Genomic DNA, 16172 nt, shown 5'->3' on the forward strand with positions numbered 1-16172 from the left:
CATTCTCTCTTAACCTGGCATTGTCTGGACTCACAAGTATAGCTCAGGTAAGGCCGGGTACTCAGGCGGCTAATGTAGCTAGAAACTTTATAACTGGTAAGTGATAAACTCATACAAATTGTTACTCACCTGAAAAAGATCCAGGAATTTTGATATAAGCCAGAAGTGCCTTGCTCCTGACAGAAGAGCTTATAAATGTAAAGCAGCCAAAATAAGGGGAGTAATGGCTCAAGGGTGATATTAAAAATATTTCATAACTGGTGTGCCCTTCACCTACCTACCAGCCAGAAAATAACTCATTGAAGCAAGCATTTGCCTGCTTGCTGGAATTTACCTTTAATTGTGGGGTTATGGGGAAGATCATGCATAGGGAGCCCCTATCCCTATGCATGAACAAGAATGGAGGAAGAGAGCAGCAGCTATTAAAATGTCACTATTTTATTATGGCCCATAGGTCCATATGGGGGCCTACTGGCCGACTGTCAACCTTGTAATAACCCCTGATACACTCCACTGATAATCTCACCTGGGACGTGGGGTTCAGTGGAGGCCAGTTCATCTCCAGAAGAAATATTGGCAAACCAGTGCACATCGGGGGTCAGGGCGGGGGTGAGCAGAGTTGGGAAGTAGGAAGTCCTGGTGATTATATCAGGTGAGGTGTGGAGGAAGGATCTAGGGCGGTTTCCTCTGGGGAAGATGAGGCTCAGACATGTGAAGGACTGCCACGTGGGAGGCATAGCAGATCGAGTCTTAACAACTCAGGAGACAGACCCGGGACCACGGGGTGGAAGCAAGACGTGCTCAGATTCTGGCTTAATGAGAAGACTTTGTAATGAGGACTGCCTGAGGATGGAGCCTCGTGAGGCAGTGACCCCCACTGCCGCCCGGCTCTGGGAAGTTGAGTCTGAGGCTGGGTACCAACTCCTGTGAATGCCAAGCTGCCTAGGACCACAGGAGGGACAGACTGGACCAGATCCCTTCGGAGTCCTTCACATCCTCCACACATAATCTGGGGGGTGGGACACAATATGGACCAGGGGGTAGGACTAGGTGTATCTGGAGTGTCGGGGAGAGAAAATGGGGAGGAATTCAGCCTTCCAGCTCTTTTGCCCTGGCGCTCACCAGGATCGCTGGTGGGATGGCGGCTGACCGGTCCACCACAGCGAGTGTCTAACCTTGGTGCTGGGGCCCTCCCTCATCAGCCTGGGACTGCTCCGCCTAGAGCCGAGGAGAAGTGTAGGGGCAGGGGGACCCCTGGGTCCAGCCTCGGCCTGGTTTCTTTAAAAGTGGGAGAGGGGGCTGGGGAGAGCTGCCTTGGGGGCCAGGCTCCTCTCGGGGTGGAGGTGGTTTCTCTGGCAGATGCAGCTCTGGGTGGGTGGGAGGGGATGAAAGGGTTGGGAGTCCCGGGGCATCTCACCAGCTCCTCTCCCCTCTCCGGCTGTTCCCTCGGCCCTCAGACATGGAATCAGAGCTGCTTCGGGGGAGCCAGGCCATCGTGCTCCGCTCGGCGGACCTGACGGGGCTGGAGCAGCGCGTGGAGCAGATTCGGAACCACATCAACGGGCGCGTGCTCTACTACGCCACCTGCAAGTGATGCGGGACCAGCCCGCCACCCCCAAGTCTGCCCTCTTGGCTCCTGGGCCCGGCTGGCTGGCCATACGTTCCAGCTCCAGGGGACCCTTACGCAGCCTAAAGCACGGCCGGGACCACCCCTTCTGGGGTGCAGCTGAGCCTGGGCCGGTGGGACTGGGGGACGGCGACCGTGGAGGTGGGCCTGCATCCCTGTGACCAGCAGCTCTCGAATGCGGGGTGCTTGGCTGGGCAGTGTCTTTGCCTTCTTTCTCCACTGAGGCTGAAGGCCTGGGCCCACTCAGAGTTGTAACTAACAACGATGCACAAGGGAAAAGTCCAATAAAAATCTCGGGAAAGGAGCCTGGAGGTCCAAAGAGGGGAACTTTTCTGTCTCCCTCTGACGTAAAGCTTTCTCACTTGTTTCTGTCTCCGGTCTGGGGTCCCTGCGTGCTCCCCTGCTCAAGCCCAAGGCCTGGTGGTGTATGAAGCACCAGCTGACCCCCTCTGCCCAGTCTAGCTGGCGCACCACCCAGACGTGGGGAGACTCCAGGAACTGGTTGAACTCCTTCCTTGAGAGGCCAGAGGAGCTGTTTCCATCTTTGAACAACCATCCAGTTTCTCATTTGTAGATGAAGAAATAGAAACCCAGACATGGGGAGGAAGTTGTTTGAAATCACACAGTTCCGAGAGGCAGAACTAAGACTAGACTTTGTGTCTCTTGGGATTTTAAAAAGAAGCTGTAAACGGGTGTGCGTGTGCGTGTGTGTTCGTGTTGGCAGATATGCGAATGGCACGAATATTTGTGTGTTAACTGTGGTCTAGGCACCATGCTAGCGTTTTACCTACAGTAACTTCTTGGTCGTCATTGATCACAGTAATTATTCAGGGAGTGTGTGCATTATCTCATGCCATGGGTGGCATTGTTGTTCCCATTTGATAGGTGAGGAAACCAAGGCACCAGAGGCTTGGGGACTCCACCAGGGTCACAGATGTGGCCGGCAGGGCTGAGCGGGGCCTCAGACCCATGTTCATCTGTTACAGGCATTAGGAGGATGCTGGGGCCGGGCTGTCTGGGTTCCAACGGCGCCTACCTCCAAGGGGCTGTTGGAGAGGAAACTGAGTTGATGTGTGTCACTCACGACATGAGGCGCCGGGCCCACCCCCCAGAGCTCCTGCCCTCCCGAGTCCGGCCTGACCTCCAGCTGTCACGCATCTTCCACTCTGCAGGACCCAGAAGCCCCCGAGCTGCTTCTGACTTAGAGAACGACCGAAAGAAGCCTCATAGAGAAAAATATGTCCATTTTATTCAGCACAGCACAGAGCAGGAAGCCGGAGGGCCGGAGAACAAGAGAACAGGGCCGGGACAAGAACAATGTGCCTGATTTTCAGGGAGAGAAAAGAGCAGAAGCAGGATTTGAATGACTGGCTGAAAGGGCAACAGTCAACTTCCAATTTTTACTTAATTGAGTGTGTGTGTGTGTGTGTGTGTGTGTGTGTGTGTGTGTGTGTGGAGGGCATCCAGCCATGATAAAAAGTGCTTACAGTACCTAGTGGTGGGTTTCTTTCTGTTTCATCTTGGAGGGTGTGGTACTGCTTTTGGACAGGGGTGGAGGCATAGGTGGATCAGAAGTGCAGAGGGTTGGGAGCCATCCCGGAGTTAGGGAGTTGGGAGGTGAACTCCGAGAGCTCACAGGCAGACCGCGATGCTGCCTGTCACTCATGCAGAAGGGCAGGCCCCTCCGTCAAGGAGAGGCAGGAGCGAGTGTGTGCTGAGTGGGGAGGCTGGGTAGCTGCTCCATATGGCTTTGCTCGGAGATGGCAACACAGATGGGCCAGCCCATTAAGCTTTTCACGACGACACAGACCTGGGCATGAGCTGTCTACGCGCCCTGCACAGAGCCACCCCGGCGGGCGGGCGTGTCGGGGTGGGGGGCATGGAGCAGGCAGGCCCCCGAGGATGCTGCTCCTCCTGCCCGCAGCTTCCTGAAGCTCCACCGCGCCCGGGGCTCACTCCCGGGCCTTCGGGGAGGCTCTGCCCTGGGCGGCAGCCGGCTGCTGCATCCGATCAGGTCTTGGTCTGCTTGCTGTCCCTCCCTCCCACCTCAGGGTAGACTCCAGGTCTGGAAGGGCGGAGAAGAGTTGTGTATCTCTCCTGCAGAGGAAAGGGGTTGAGGGTTGGGGTTGGGGGGTGCTGCCGCCTCTAGTACCCCTTGTCCCCCATTGTGGAGACCCCAGGGCAGGGCTGTCCCGTGAGCTCGCAACCTTCCTCCCTCTAGTCCCCTCACCTGAAAATTGTAGTGAGACAGACGCGGGCCCCAGGGATCACATGATGAGACAGACTCCAGTCTGCCCCACCCGGCAGTGGGAGCTGCCGCCGGCTTTCATTGGCACCATCACTTCCGATTTGAAGTTCCTGGAAAGGAAACGTTGCAGCAGGCTGTGGAGTATTTGGGGAAGGAGGAAGGGCCATGCCTGTGGCAGCCACTCAGACCTCCCTTTATGAGGTGCAGAAAGTATAAACCTTTATAGAGAAAACGGATGAGATAACCAAGCCCCCTAGTCCTCCCAAAACACAGTGTCCCTGGAATCTAGTGCCCGCCACTCGCATGTATCCACTTTCCTGCAGGCGTTTATAGCCCCTGATGCCTCACTAAATTCTGACAGCAACACTGTAAGGCTTCCCTGGTGGTTCAGAAGGCAAAGAATCTGCCTGCAATGCAGGGTTCGATCCCTAGGATGGGAAGACTCCCTTGGAGGAGAGAATGGGTACCCACTCTGGTGTTCTGGCCTGGAGAATCCCATGGACAGAGGAACCCGGCAGGCTACTGTCCATGGGGTTGCAAAGAGTCAGACACGACTGAGCGACTTTCATTTTTCCTGTGGGGTAGACCGAGCAGGTGTGACCCAAACCATTTTACAGACATGCGAGCTAGAGACAGAGGTACAGGCGGACACGTCCAATCAGACCATTTCACAGACACGCGAGCTAGAGACAGGTACAGGTGGACATGTCGGTGGCCACACAGCTGGTGGGGGGCGGGGACCGGGCCAGGGGCATCTCCCTGGACCCCCCGACTTCCAGAGCTTTTCTACACCATGGAGCTGCTTCCGAGTGGGAGAGGCTCCCGGGTCTCTTTCTTTTCGCTCCCTTGCCCTGAGTTCTTTCAGCCCCAGGTTGAGCAGGGCTAAGCCTGGGGCTGGAAGTACGTACTGTTTTTTGTTGGCCTTTTTGAGGAGCGTGGGCTCAGAGCAGTAGGACGCGTTCGCTTTGGTACCGACGTTCGTGCAGCTGGGGCAGCAGCCGCAGGGCCCGACGGCCAGGGGCCCCTGCTGCATGGGCACCAAGCTGCTGCTGATGCGGAGGGACCCGTTGACCAGGCAGTTGAGGGACCTGCCACCGGGGGCCGCAGGCTGGGGGCCGTGCCGGCAGGGCAGCCGGGTCGGCACGGAGGCTGCCGTGCTCGGGCCCGGGGCGGCGGGAGTCTCAGAGATGGTGATCTCCGGGGAGGTGGGTCTCGAGGCTGCAGGGATGGGCGGCCTGTTCTCCACCTCCGGCCGGACCCCCGGGCTGTGCAGGTTCATGTGCAGCTTCCGCATGTGGTGGACCACGGCCGCTGCATTGAAGGCTTGCTGGGGAGACACAAGACCCATCTCTGACCGTCTCCACCCCAGAGGGCCTCCAGCCTTCCCTCTGCCCCGTGGATGCTTGAAACCAACGTGCACACCTCTCATTTCACAGAAGGGTCCAGGGAGCTCCAGCGTCTGCTGGGAGAACCCCAAGGAAAGCCCCCTGCCCCAGCTGCCCCAGCCCAGCCTCCAGGGCCCAGACGGCCCGCTCGCCTCCTGGAGAGGACAACTCACCCTCCACTTGCTCTTGGCGAAGTTCTTCTGGATCTGGAGGCTGACTGATGGGTAGATGTCCCGGTGCAGGGCTGTATTTCCATTAATCCTGTGGATGTGGAGGGGACATCTGGCTAGTGGTGGTGATGGGGACTCTGTCAGGGGTTGGGCAGGGGCTGGGCATCCAGGGTAAGCTGCCTGGAGTTCCCTGGGTCAAGGACTGGAACCCCCTGGACAGGTCATAGGGGGCCTATGCTTTAGAAGGGCTTCCTAGGTAGCTCAGATGGTAAAGAATCTGCCTGCAAGGCAGGAGACCCGGGTTTGATCCCCGGGTCAGGAAGATCCCCTGGAGAAGAAAATGGCTACCCACTCCAGCATTTTTGCCTGGAGAATTCCATGGACAGAGGAGCCTGCCAGGCTGCAGTCTATGTGGTTTCAAAAAGCTGAACATGACTGAGCAACTAACACTAGTGTTACTATGCTTTAGAAACTTGCTTTCGAACTGGGTGGGCAACCTACAGCCTGTGGACCAAACGTACTCATTGCCTGCTTTTGTAAGTAAGGTCTCTCTGTGACACAGAGATGCCCATTCATTCAGCTATGGGCTATACTGCGTCCATGCTGCGACGGGCAGATTGAGTAGTTGCCATGGAAACGATATGGCCAGTGAAGCCTAAAACACTTACTATCTGGCATTTTATAGAAATAAAAGTTTACTGATACCCCATTCCTCACTCCTGGCCCAATGTCAGAGGGCATTTGGGCTGTTACTATTCTTTGACTCTAAACTTTGCACAGAAACCATCTCCTCTCGGAACCTTTCCTCTATGAGGCCACCCCCACAGAGGCTGCCTGTTCCCTGTCCCCTGAGCCTCTTATCCATCCATCTCTAAGTGTCCTCAGACACTTGCTGTGTGAACAGTACTTTCTAGGTACTAAGGGACCCAGGGAGGTAACAGATGTGGCCCTGATCGCTAGGGGATTACAGTGCAGGCTGGACGCCTTGTTTCACGCCATGAACTAGAGTAATTCATGGTGAGGTGTGTAATCGTTAGAGAAAGATGGGAAAGTCTGTCTGGACTGCAGGAGCCAGGGCTTCCGAAGAGGATAGACGTGGCTCTGGATCCTGAAGGATGTACATCCAAGGCAGGGCCCTTGAGGTGGTGAACATGGTGTTGACCCAAGGTGAAATGTGGAAAGAGCTTGGTATGGGAGAGGGCAGGAGAAAAATACAGCCATTAGGCCTTTCTGGAATAGAGAAGGTGTGTTGGGAACTCTGAGAAATGAAGTTGGAGGTGACAGGCCAGGCCAGATTAGGGAAAACCATGGCTTGCTGCAGTAGGAACTGGGGAGCTTGTAAATTTTCCCAGCAGGGGGGTAGCACAAAAAAAGGAAGTGTTTGAAGACTTTCTTTACCTGCTTTGTGTGTGTGTGTGTGTGTGTGCGCGCGTGTGCGTGTGTGTGTGTGTGTGTGTGTTAAGCCGCTTCAGTCATGTTCGACCCTTTGAGATCCTATGGACTGTAACCTGCCAGGTTCCTCTGTCCATGGGACTCTCCAGGCAAGAAAACTGACATGGGTTGCCAAGCCCTCCTCTAGGGGATCTTCCTTAGCCAGGATCGAACCCCCATCTCTTGCATCTCTTGTATTGGCAGGCAGTTTCCTTACCACCAGCAGCACCTGGGAAGCCCCTTACCTGCTTTATCAATTGGTTGCTTTGTGACTGTTCTCAAAGCACCTCGCATGGAGCAGGCTTTGACCCCAGAGTGAGATGATGCTCTTAAGGAGAGTAAAGTTGTCTATCTGGCTGCATCTGATTCCCGATTTGATGATCCAGCTGCTACTGTTGGGTCAGAATCCACCGCAATAAATGCTCTTTACATCTCTGGCTCAATCTGATCTGTGCCGTTTGGGTACCACACCAGTAAACAGCTCAGGTCAAGCAGACTCCAGGGAAATGTGCTGTGAAAAAGTCAGCGTGGTGTCTGGGGAGCAACAGTGAGGGTCTGGAGCCCACCTGCTCCTCACTCACCAGGGGTGCCTCAAGGCCTTCTCACAGGTGTACCGCTCATTCGGGTCCTTCTCCAGCAAGTGGCAAATAAAATCCTTGGCTGTGGGGAGCAACCAAAGACACAGAAGCTAAGGACCAGATCTCATGACTGATGGAGAGTCACTTCCAGGCTGGTGGGTGGCACAGAAGGCATCTTTAGCTCATCTTCCAAAGAGGCAATTTTAAGAGTCTTGAAAGAGAAAAAGAATCCAAACCACCAAGCAACAACCCACCCGAAACCACCAGAGCGGCTCCACGCAGCCGTGTCACCCACACGCAGCACTGCAGATACATCTCTGGTCACGAGGCGCCCATGTGCCTGACGCCACACGGGTGCCCGCCTGCACCAGTCAGGGGCCAGCACCACACATGGGCACACGCGTGAATGCTGGCTTAGCTCTGATCCCCACTTAAATGGACCCAAGGACAAATACTGACGGCCTTTGCTTACACAGACCATGCAGGCTCTCGGGCTGGACAGGTGAAAGCAAAACTCGGCCTTGGTTTTGCCCCTCCTGCCTGGAACACGCCCCTGTGCTTGCTCTGCCCTCCTGGCCCCTCATCTGAAGTACCTCCCTGCTTTTCCAGGCATCTCACGGTCCTGCCTCCAGGAAAACAAAAGCAGGAACCTTAGATGCGAATCATTTATTTGGCCTTTGAACCAGATAAAGATTTCTCCACTTTCCTTGGCAGCCTGTTCCATCAGATTCCCCAGGGCCTGCCAAGAGCCAGGACTGTCATCGTTTGTTAAGCTCGCTTCTCTTGGCAGCCTCTGCCTTGAGCCTGTTATTTTGTCTTTCCCTCGGACTGGTCTTACCTGACTCAGAAATGTCATCCCAGAACGGAGATTCAAACTCATAGTAGCCTTCCTTGATCTTCTCAAACAGCTTAGACTCAGTTTCCTCGTAGAAGGGGGGGTACCCGCACAGCCTGTAGTGGAACAGCAAGGTATATGCTGCTGAGGGACCCCGTCCTGGGCCAGCCGCTCCCCTCTGCCCAGCCTCCACTATATACACAGGCAGGCAATGAGGGTCCCCAGTCAGCAGTGTGACCAGTACATGGGTCTGCCCCTGATTCACGAATGATGCGTGCATGTGCTACGTTGCTTCAGTCATGTCCAACTGATGCAGGAATGATGCAGGTTCCATCAGACGTTTATTCAGGAACCGAAGTTTGGAACAGGTGGCCCTTTGTATATTCTATCCCCCAGACCCTCACTTTCTCCCTTCCCCTGACTCTTGCATGTGTACAAAGTCGCTTCAGTTGGGTCCAACTCTTCGAGACCCTATGAACTGGAGCCCACCAGGCTCCTCTGTCCATGGGATTCTCCACCCAAGAATACTGGAGTGGATTGCCATGTCCTCCTCCAGGCAGTCTTCCTGACCCAGAGATCGAACCCGCATCTCCTGCGGCTCCTGCATTGCAGGGGTATTCTTTACCACTGTGTCATGGGGAAGCCCCCATGACTCTTGAAAAGCGAAAGTGTTAGTCGCTCAGTCGTGTCCAACTCTTTGCGATCCTGTAGACTGTAGCCCACAGGCTGCTCTGTCCATGGGATTCTCCAGGCAAGAATACTGGAGTGGGTTGCCATTCCCTTCTCCAGGGGATCTTCCCAACCCAGGAATAGATCCCAGGTCTCCTGCATTGCAGGAAGATTCTTTACCATTTGAACCACCAGGGAACCCTGACTCTTTAGATAATGTATCAGTTGACTATCTTTAAGAAGGATGGTAGAAATGTCTACTTGAATGTAACTTTCCTGAGGGATTTTTTTAGGCTGTTTGGTTCTTCATTCTTTAGAACCTAAACCACTGCTTGGCACAGAGGAGACAGCCAATGACAATTTGTTCAATAGCTCATTGAAGAGAAGAGTTATTCAATATACGTTGAGGAAATGGAGAAATGCATCCACACTGAGGAGGAAATGATTAATTTCAGGTTATTTTTCAAGAGCAAAGTTTGCTCTTGAGAGCAAACTCAGTGAGAAGGGATGCTGGGCAGGGGGTGGTGAGCAGATCTGGGAAGGAGAGCCTGAGAACGTGAGAGGAGCAGTGACTAGGTTTATCCAGGCCATCCTTTTGCTTTGGGCTGACGTTACCAGGAGAGAAATCTGAGACGCGAACATTGTGCCCACTTGGCTTCTAAGTTTAGGATGTCTTTTCCCTCCTTAACTGCTCATTCCATAGAGTGGGACTCAGTACGTTTATATACAGTAAATGGGGGTGGGATGCAGAAAGCGGGAGTGCCATATAAGAACTCTGTTTTTATAACGGGGTGGGGATCAGGACAAGATCCTCTGGAGCTGTGTGCATGAGTAAGTGTGTGTGTGTGTGTGTGAATGCACGTGTACATGCACATGCTTTGGAGGTGGATGCTGCTTGAGGTGCTGAGATGGGGAGGAGAGAAGAAAGGGTGAGTAGGCTCTGAGATTCCTCAGGAACTGAGCCAACACCAGCTTCTACTCACAATATGTAAGTGATGACGCCGATGGACCAGCAGTCCACAGCCTTGCTGTAGGGTTTCTGGGCCAGCACTTCTGGAGCTGCAGTAAACCAAAGGAAGAGTCAGGGGTGAAGGATCAGTGTCAAGGGTCAGGAAGAGGCTTAGAGAAGAGGACTAGGGTAGCACCTGGGATGGTGTTGATATTTAAGACTAGACATTCTCCTAGGACAGGGACGGTGTCTCTCCCAGCAGGCTAAATCTTTCTCCAGTACCCTGGGAGGTCCCGTGACAGGGCCCATGACTCCTCCATCAGACTGGGGATCTCCGGGGCTAGGTTTTCTGCTTCAGACTGAGTACTCTGGAGGCAGGGCCTGTAGCTTTCCACTCAGATGGGAGACTCCCAGGGCAGGGATTCTTTAGACAGGGAAATCTGCAAGGTAAGGACTTTTTCCTCTCATGAGATTGGGATCTCCCTGAAAACAGAAGTTCCCGTTAATTGAGGAGCTTCCAGAGGGCAGGTGGGAACTGCCCCATCAGTCTCTGTTACCTCCTGAGGGCAGGCCTCAGTCTTCCCCATCAGCCCAAGAGCTCCATGAGGGAATGGCCATGTCTTCCTCTGACTGGCAGCTCCAGGGCAGTAGTGAGCTGCCTTTGGTATTTATCCCAGATACCAGGGATTTGTATCCTGTGGACTCAAAACCTGTTGGTAAGTAACCAACCTCTCTTCTAGGGAGAGAGAAGATTCCCTCTGCTGAGTCAGGGTTATACTTCCCCCTCCCAGCCCCAACCAGGTGACGAGCGAAGGGGGAGAGAGAAGGGGCAGACGTGGGTCCTCTGAGCTTTGGCTTTCTCCTTCCGAGAGCCCAGGAGTGCTCTCTCCTGGTGCCCTGCCTGTTGTCCCCTTTTGGGGGGCCCTGGAAGCCTACAGAGCTATGAGGCAGGGGGCCCCACTTGTGCCAGTTTCCTAGGGTATGTCCTTGGGTGTATATTTGGGTGCCCATATTTAAGTTCCTCAGATTCAAACTCAACACTGCACCTCCAGAATACCAGTAGTTGGGGGGGCTGAGGTCTCCTCCAGACTGGGAGAAAGGAGAGAGGGGGGCTACTGGCCAACCCCTCTGCAATCTACTGATCTCCGGATTTGCGATCTTGTTTCTATCCCTGGTCTAGGTGGAAAAACAAAAGCAGGAAGCCTTACTGCAAAAATGAGAGCCAAAGTATAGACGGGGCAGTGGGAAGGCTCAGCGGTAGGATGTCTTTAAAAGATGTAGGGTTTGGGAGCAGGTGGAGGAGCTTCAGATAGAAAGTGAAAGTGAAAGCCACTCAGTCACGTCTGACTCTTTGTGACCCCATGGACTATACAGTCCATGGGATTTTCCAGGCCAGAATACTGGAGTGGGTAGCTGTTCCTTTCATCAGGGGACTTTTCAACCCAGGGATCGAACCCAGGTCTCCCGCATTGCAGGTGGATTCTTTACCAGCTAAGCCACCAGGGAAGCCCAAGAATACAGGAGTGGGTAGACCATTCCTTCTCCAGTGGATCTTCCTGACCCAGGAATCGAACTGGGGTCTCCTGAATGGCAGGCGGATTCTTTGCCAACTGAGCTACTCAAATCTTAGACCAGATAGATCGGGTGGCCCTAAACCTCACATGTGACTGTTATACTAGGATCACCGCTGTCTCCTCACAGCAGTCTTTTTCTGTGAGTGATATCCATGTGGAGGAATGTAGCCAACTGGTCAACCTCCCTTCTGTCCCTAGACTCACCCACATAGCCTGGGGTCCCGCAGGCAGTGGACATGACACCACTCTGCTCCATCTTGGAGAGACCAAAGTCTGTGATCATGATCTTAGAATTCTCCTCGGGGGTGAGGTACAGGAGGTTTTCAGGCTGTGAGGAAACAGAAATATCATGTAATGTAGGATACAATCACCTGAAACATGCATTTCTTTCCTTTCCACAATACATAATTTCTTAGGAAGCTGCACGCTGGGCTCCTGATTTTTAAGGCCAGACTTATTTCCCTCCATCTTTCCTATCTTCTTCCTACCTGGACCTTCATTCACCATAACTCAGCACCTTGTATTTTGGTTTTGGCCCTGACTTTACTTAGCTTTATAGCTATTGATATACTAACCCTTCCTTCTTCTCATCCCCAACTACCCCAAAATTGTTTTATTCTTTGAGGAAACCAACCCTTATTTTGTCTGATCTCTCTAAACTCTGGTACATGTCTGGTGCGATGTTGACTCTCAGTAAGTCTTTATTAAATACTGTATTCAAGGAATAGCATGGATTATCTTGGTAACCTAGTAGGGTGAGGATAGTGAAAATCAGAAAAAGACTGAGGTGCAAATTAACAATGATTGTTCAGTCACCTGAGATTTGTTTCAGAATCTGAGAGTGAAAGGGACCTTAGGGATCATCTGGTCCAACTCTCTCGTTTTACAGAGCTTAGACTGCCCACGACTCATGCAGCTTCCCAAAGAATCATTCCATGTTTCCCCGAGGGCCCCGTCTCAGCACCTTTAAGTCTCTGTGGACGATGCCGTTCTCGTGGAGGTATTTCACAGCTGACAGCACCTGCTGGATCACCAGGCTGGCATCCTTCTCTGTGTAGACACCCCGTTCCAGAATCCGGTCAAAGAGCTCCCCGCCAGAAACACTGTGGACACAGGGCAAGTGCAGGAATCCAGTCCTTATTTCAAGTCAAAGGGACATGAATGCCTTTATTCTGGAGCTCTGGGGACATAGAGCTCTTTGATGGAGTAGGCAGGGTTCCACCCACCACCATTCAAGGGGTGCAGGGGGAACCACTCCCATCTCAGGATACATCCTTTGAGTACCTGGAGTGCTATCACTAGGAGTCATTTCTTTTAGCCAACCATTGACCTGTCTATGGAAACTTTTTTTTTTTTAGATGCAAAATACCACTGTTGAGGGTTTTGCAAGAAGTCAATTTTCAACTAATACAACATCGTAAATCAACTATATTCCAATCATTGCTTCCTGTGGACATATTTCACAGCTGCCTTCTTTCCTGGCCTGGGACATAAGGAGCCATGATGAAAGGGAGAAGTGAAGCTGAAATCAGACAAAGCAGAAAAGAGAAGGATGAGGCTAACTGGGCTTCTGCCAGGGTTTCTTTCCTCATTTTGGAAAATTGAGTTACCTAAAACTGAAATTATGAGGTGGAGTCATAGTAGTGTTTTTAGGCTCACACGGTACAGTATCTGAGGGTTCACAGGAGCTTTAGGATCAAGTCCAACCCTCACGTCTTGGATGTTCTCTAAACTACTTTTGCCAAGTTTTCTGTCAGTACTGGAACACATCAGTGGCAGAGAATTCCCTCCCTCCTAAGACAGATTGCTTTATTTTTCGTCATTTTCTTAATATTTCTGTGTATTATGATGGAAACTGACTCCCTGCAGTTTCTGCAAGCGACGTTGCTTGTGGATATCCACAGCGCCATGCAGCAATAAGGGAGCAGAAGTCTCTCTAATCAAAATGCACACCACCCTATTCTTTTTGTTTCTTCCTGGAGCTCTGGGCCCTGTTGTGGGAGCTGGAGACTCCTGAAAAAGACGCTCTTTGTACATGACTATGAATTCCTGACTCATAGCAGCCTAGGTCCTGGAGTTGGTGCTCTGGAAGCCTTGACGGTACTTTGTGCATCCGTGCGTGCTTGATCGTGTCTGACTCTTTACCCTGTAGCCTGCTAGGCTCCTCTGTCCATGGCATTTTTCTAGCAAAATCCTGGAGTGGGTGGTCCTGTGACACAGGGATTGAACCCGTGTCTCCTGCATTGGCAGACAGATGCTTTAGCACTTGAGCCACCTGGGAGCCCTTGACAGTACTTTGGTGACATCTAAACCTGCCCACCCTCCCACCTGGGTGACTGTGTGCTAATTCTGTTGACTTGGTCTTATTAAGGTGCCCCCTGACCCCTGATCACTTGTTGCTGCTGCTCTGGGTCCCTCTAAGCTCACTCCCTTGGCTGCTTGCTACCACTATTCACTGGGCCTCATGTGAATCCAGGAGTTAATAGCCTGAGTAGACTCATTAAAATTCCCCGGGGAATCAGCCTATTCTTTAAAAAGACTGCATCCACCTTTGCTGAGATTGCAGGGTTAGTGTATATATGTGTGTGAGTTTGTGTGTGTGAGTGTGTGTACCTTATACACAGAAGCATCTCTGGACCTAAGGATGAGCCCTCGGGGCACGGACCAGCCCTACATCAGTCACTCTCAGGCATAGCTCTTATCTGGATGTCACCATCACATGGACACCTTTGCAATGTGGCACCATTTCTGTCCGACACGTGGACACACACACAATCTCAGCTTATTTTTAACACTGGGTGGCTCTCTTCTGAGAAAGTCATTCTTTCTATTGAATTGCTGTCTATCTACTTATGGCTTCTACTTTCATGGTAATTTTACCCTAGAGTGACGCTAAAATACTTAATACTCAGTTTAGAGAACATGGAGGCTTCCTGGTGGCTCAAACGGTAAAGAATTGGTCTGCAGTACAGTAAACTCACATTTGATCCCTGTGTTGGGAAGATCCCCTGGAGAAGGGAAAGGTTACCCACTCCAGTATCCTTGCCTGGGGAATTCCACGGACAGAGGAGCCTGGCGGGCCACAGTCCATGGGGTCACAAAGAGTCAGATACAACTGAGTGACTAACACTTTCACTTCACTTTCTTTAGAGAACATGGACTGTTGGGTCAAAATGGACTCAAGCCACAGTGCCAGAGGAAGGTTCTGGAGGCTTCCTGCTACGCTGGGCATTACCCTTCCAATTGTAGGGTTGTGAGGCCGTCCAGAAAGTCTGAGAGGCATAGGGAAGCAGGGAAGGATGGACATGTTAGGGCTATAGCCATTTACAGTCTGGCATTTCAACAAGTGGTGAGGCTACACTGGTACATACCAAGATATTAAAAAAAATACAGACCCCATGTAGCGACTGTCTGATGGATTCATCTAAATTTATAATTATAACTCAATTATCAGCCCTAGTTTTAACCCTCAGTCCACTCAGAACATGTCCACAACCAGAAAGAACTCTTGGCACTTCAAAGCCTCTTGAACTAATTCTTGACTTGTCTTTTAATCACCATCCTTCCCTTACCACCGACAGACCTCTTCTAGGCCTCTAAGGTCACACCAGACGTGTGTGGAGGAAGAGGTCCCCACGCACTTACAGCTGCATGACCAGGTAGTAGTGAGTGGTGCTCTCATAGATGTCCTCCAGGGTCACAATGTTCTCATGCTTGATCCTAAGGAAGAGAAGGGTCACCGTGAATGACATATGGTTCACGTGGTCCAGACAGAGAATGCAGATCTAGCCTAGATGGACTTTGATTTCTTTCAGAGACTTTTGAGGACAATGTTTAGGAAGACAGGGTCCTTGTGAAGCAGTAACAAAGAAATTCCAGAGAAAAGATTCCCAGCGTGGTGTTCAATTTGTATTTTTGAATGGGTAACTGATCCTCCTGACTTCAGGGAACAAACACCTCACTGTTACTCCAGGAATCTCTTTAAACTTTACCGAGAGAGAAAGCTAAAAGAACTGAGGGAAGCTGAGGGATCTTTGATCATTAGTTTATTCTACAAAATGGGTCTCCAGGTCTCTTTCAGAAACATTCCATCAAGTGTGATCCCTCAACAGTTGGGATGTAGGTTAGCTAAGCCTCCTCATGGATAACCTAGGAGGAAGCATTGCAAGATGATTGTTCCAGGATATTGTGAGTAAGACAGATGCTCATTTTGAGGGTCAGTTCCGTGGGATGCCTTAGATCAGTGGTTCTCAGCCTGGGGCTCTTTTGTCCCTCAGGGGATCTTTGACAGTATCTACTGACATTTTTGTTTGTAACAATTGGGGATGGGGGATTCAGTAGGTAGAGATAGGAATGTTGCTAAGCACCCTGCAATGCTTAGGAGAGCCCTCAACACAGCAAAGAATTAACTGGTCTAAAATGTCAGTAGCACCTAGGCCAAGAAACCCTGCCCCAGACTACCTTTGTCTGGGATTACTCAGAGGCTGAGTCAAGCAGAATAATCATATTAGTTGAGGGGTTGGTTTTGCAAGCAGCAATTCTGTGCATGCCCATCTAGGAGGAAAGTCTCTACCCAGGGGAAGAGGTAGTTTTACCCAGGGCTGTGCAGTACAAGGATTAACTTCAACTTGGAGACGATTGGACCTGAGTTCAGGTCCATTTGCTTCTTGGGTAATCTTGGCTGGTTTACTCAAACCTTTCAAACC

General features: G+C 51.8%; 2 protein-coding genes across 11 annotated transcripts in view; one reads left to right on the forward strand and one right to left on the reverse strand.

Moving 5' to 3' along the window:
- LAMB3 (laminin subunit beta 3) overlaps nt 1-1931 on the forward strand; it is a 47483-nt gene extending 45552 nt beyond the window's left edge. For all 9 annotated transcript variants that reach the window (XM_043924516.1, XM_043924520.1, XM_043924519.1 and 6 more), the window contains one exon: nt 1458-1931. In XM_043924516.1, coding sequence (XP_043780451.1) covers nt 1458-1594 — 137 coding nt within the window. In that variant the 3' untranslated portion in view covers nt 1595-1931. The remainder of the gene's footprint in view (nt 1-1457) is intronic.
- Nucleotides 1932-2854: 923 nt separating this feature from the next.
- CAMK1G (calcium/calmodulin dependent protein kinase IG) overlaps nt 2855-16172 on the reverse strand; it is a 31177-nt gene continuing 17859 nt past the window's right edge. For both annotated transcript variants that reach the window (XM_043923573.1, XM_043923572.1), the window contains exons 4-13: nt 15112-15186; nt 12431-12569; nt 11671-11794; nt 9927-10002; nt 8278-8390; nt 7443-7521; nt 5434-5521; nt 4784-5202; nt 3858-3985; nt 2855-3724 (exon numbers count right to left, since the gene is read on the reverse strand). In XM_043923573.1, the coding sequence (XP_043779508.1) occupies nt 3895-3985; nt 4784-5202; nt 5434-5521; nt 7443-7521; nt 8278-8390; nt 9927-10002; nt 11671-11794; nt 12431-12569; nt 15112-15186 (1204 nt within the window). In that variant the 3' untranslated portion in view covers nt 2855-3724; nt 3858-3894. The remainder of the gene's footprint in view (nt 3725-3857; nt 3986-4783; nt 5203-5433; nt 5522-7442; nt 7522-8277; nt 8391-9926; nt 10003-11670; nt 11795-12430; nt 12570-15111; nt 15187-16172) is intronic.

The sequence above is a fragment of the Cervus elaphus genome, chromosome 14, assembly GCF_910594005.1.
Source record: "Cervus elaphus chromosome 14, mCerEla1.1, whole genome shotgun sequence".
NCBI lineage: Eukaryota > Metazoa > Chordata > Mammalia > Artiodactyla > Cervidae > Cervus > Cervus elaphus.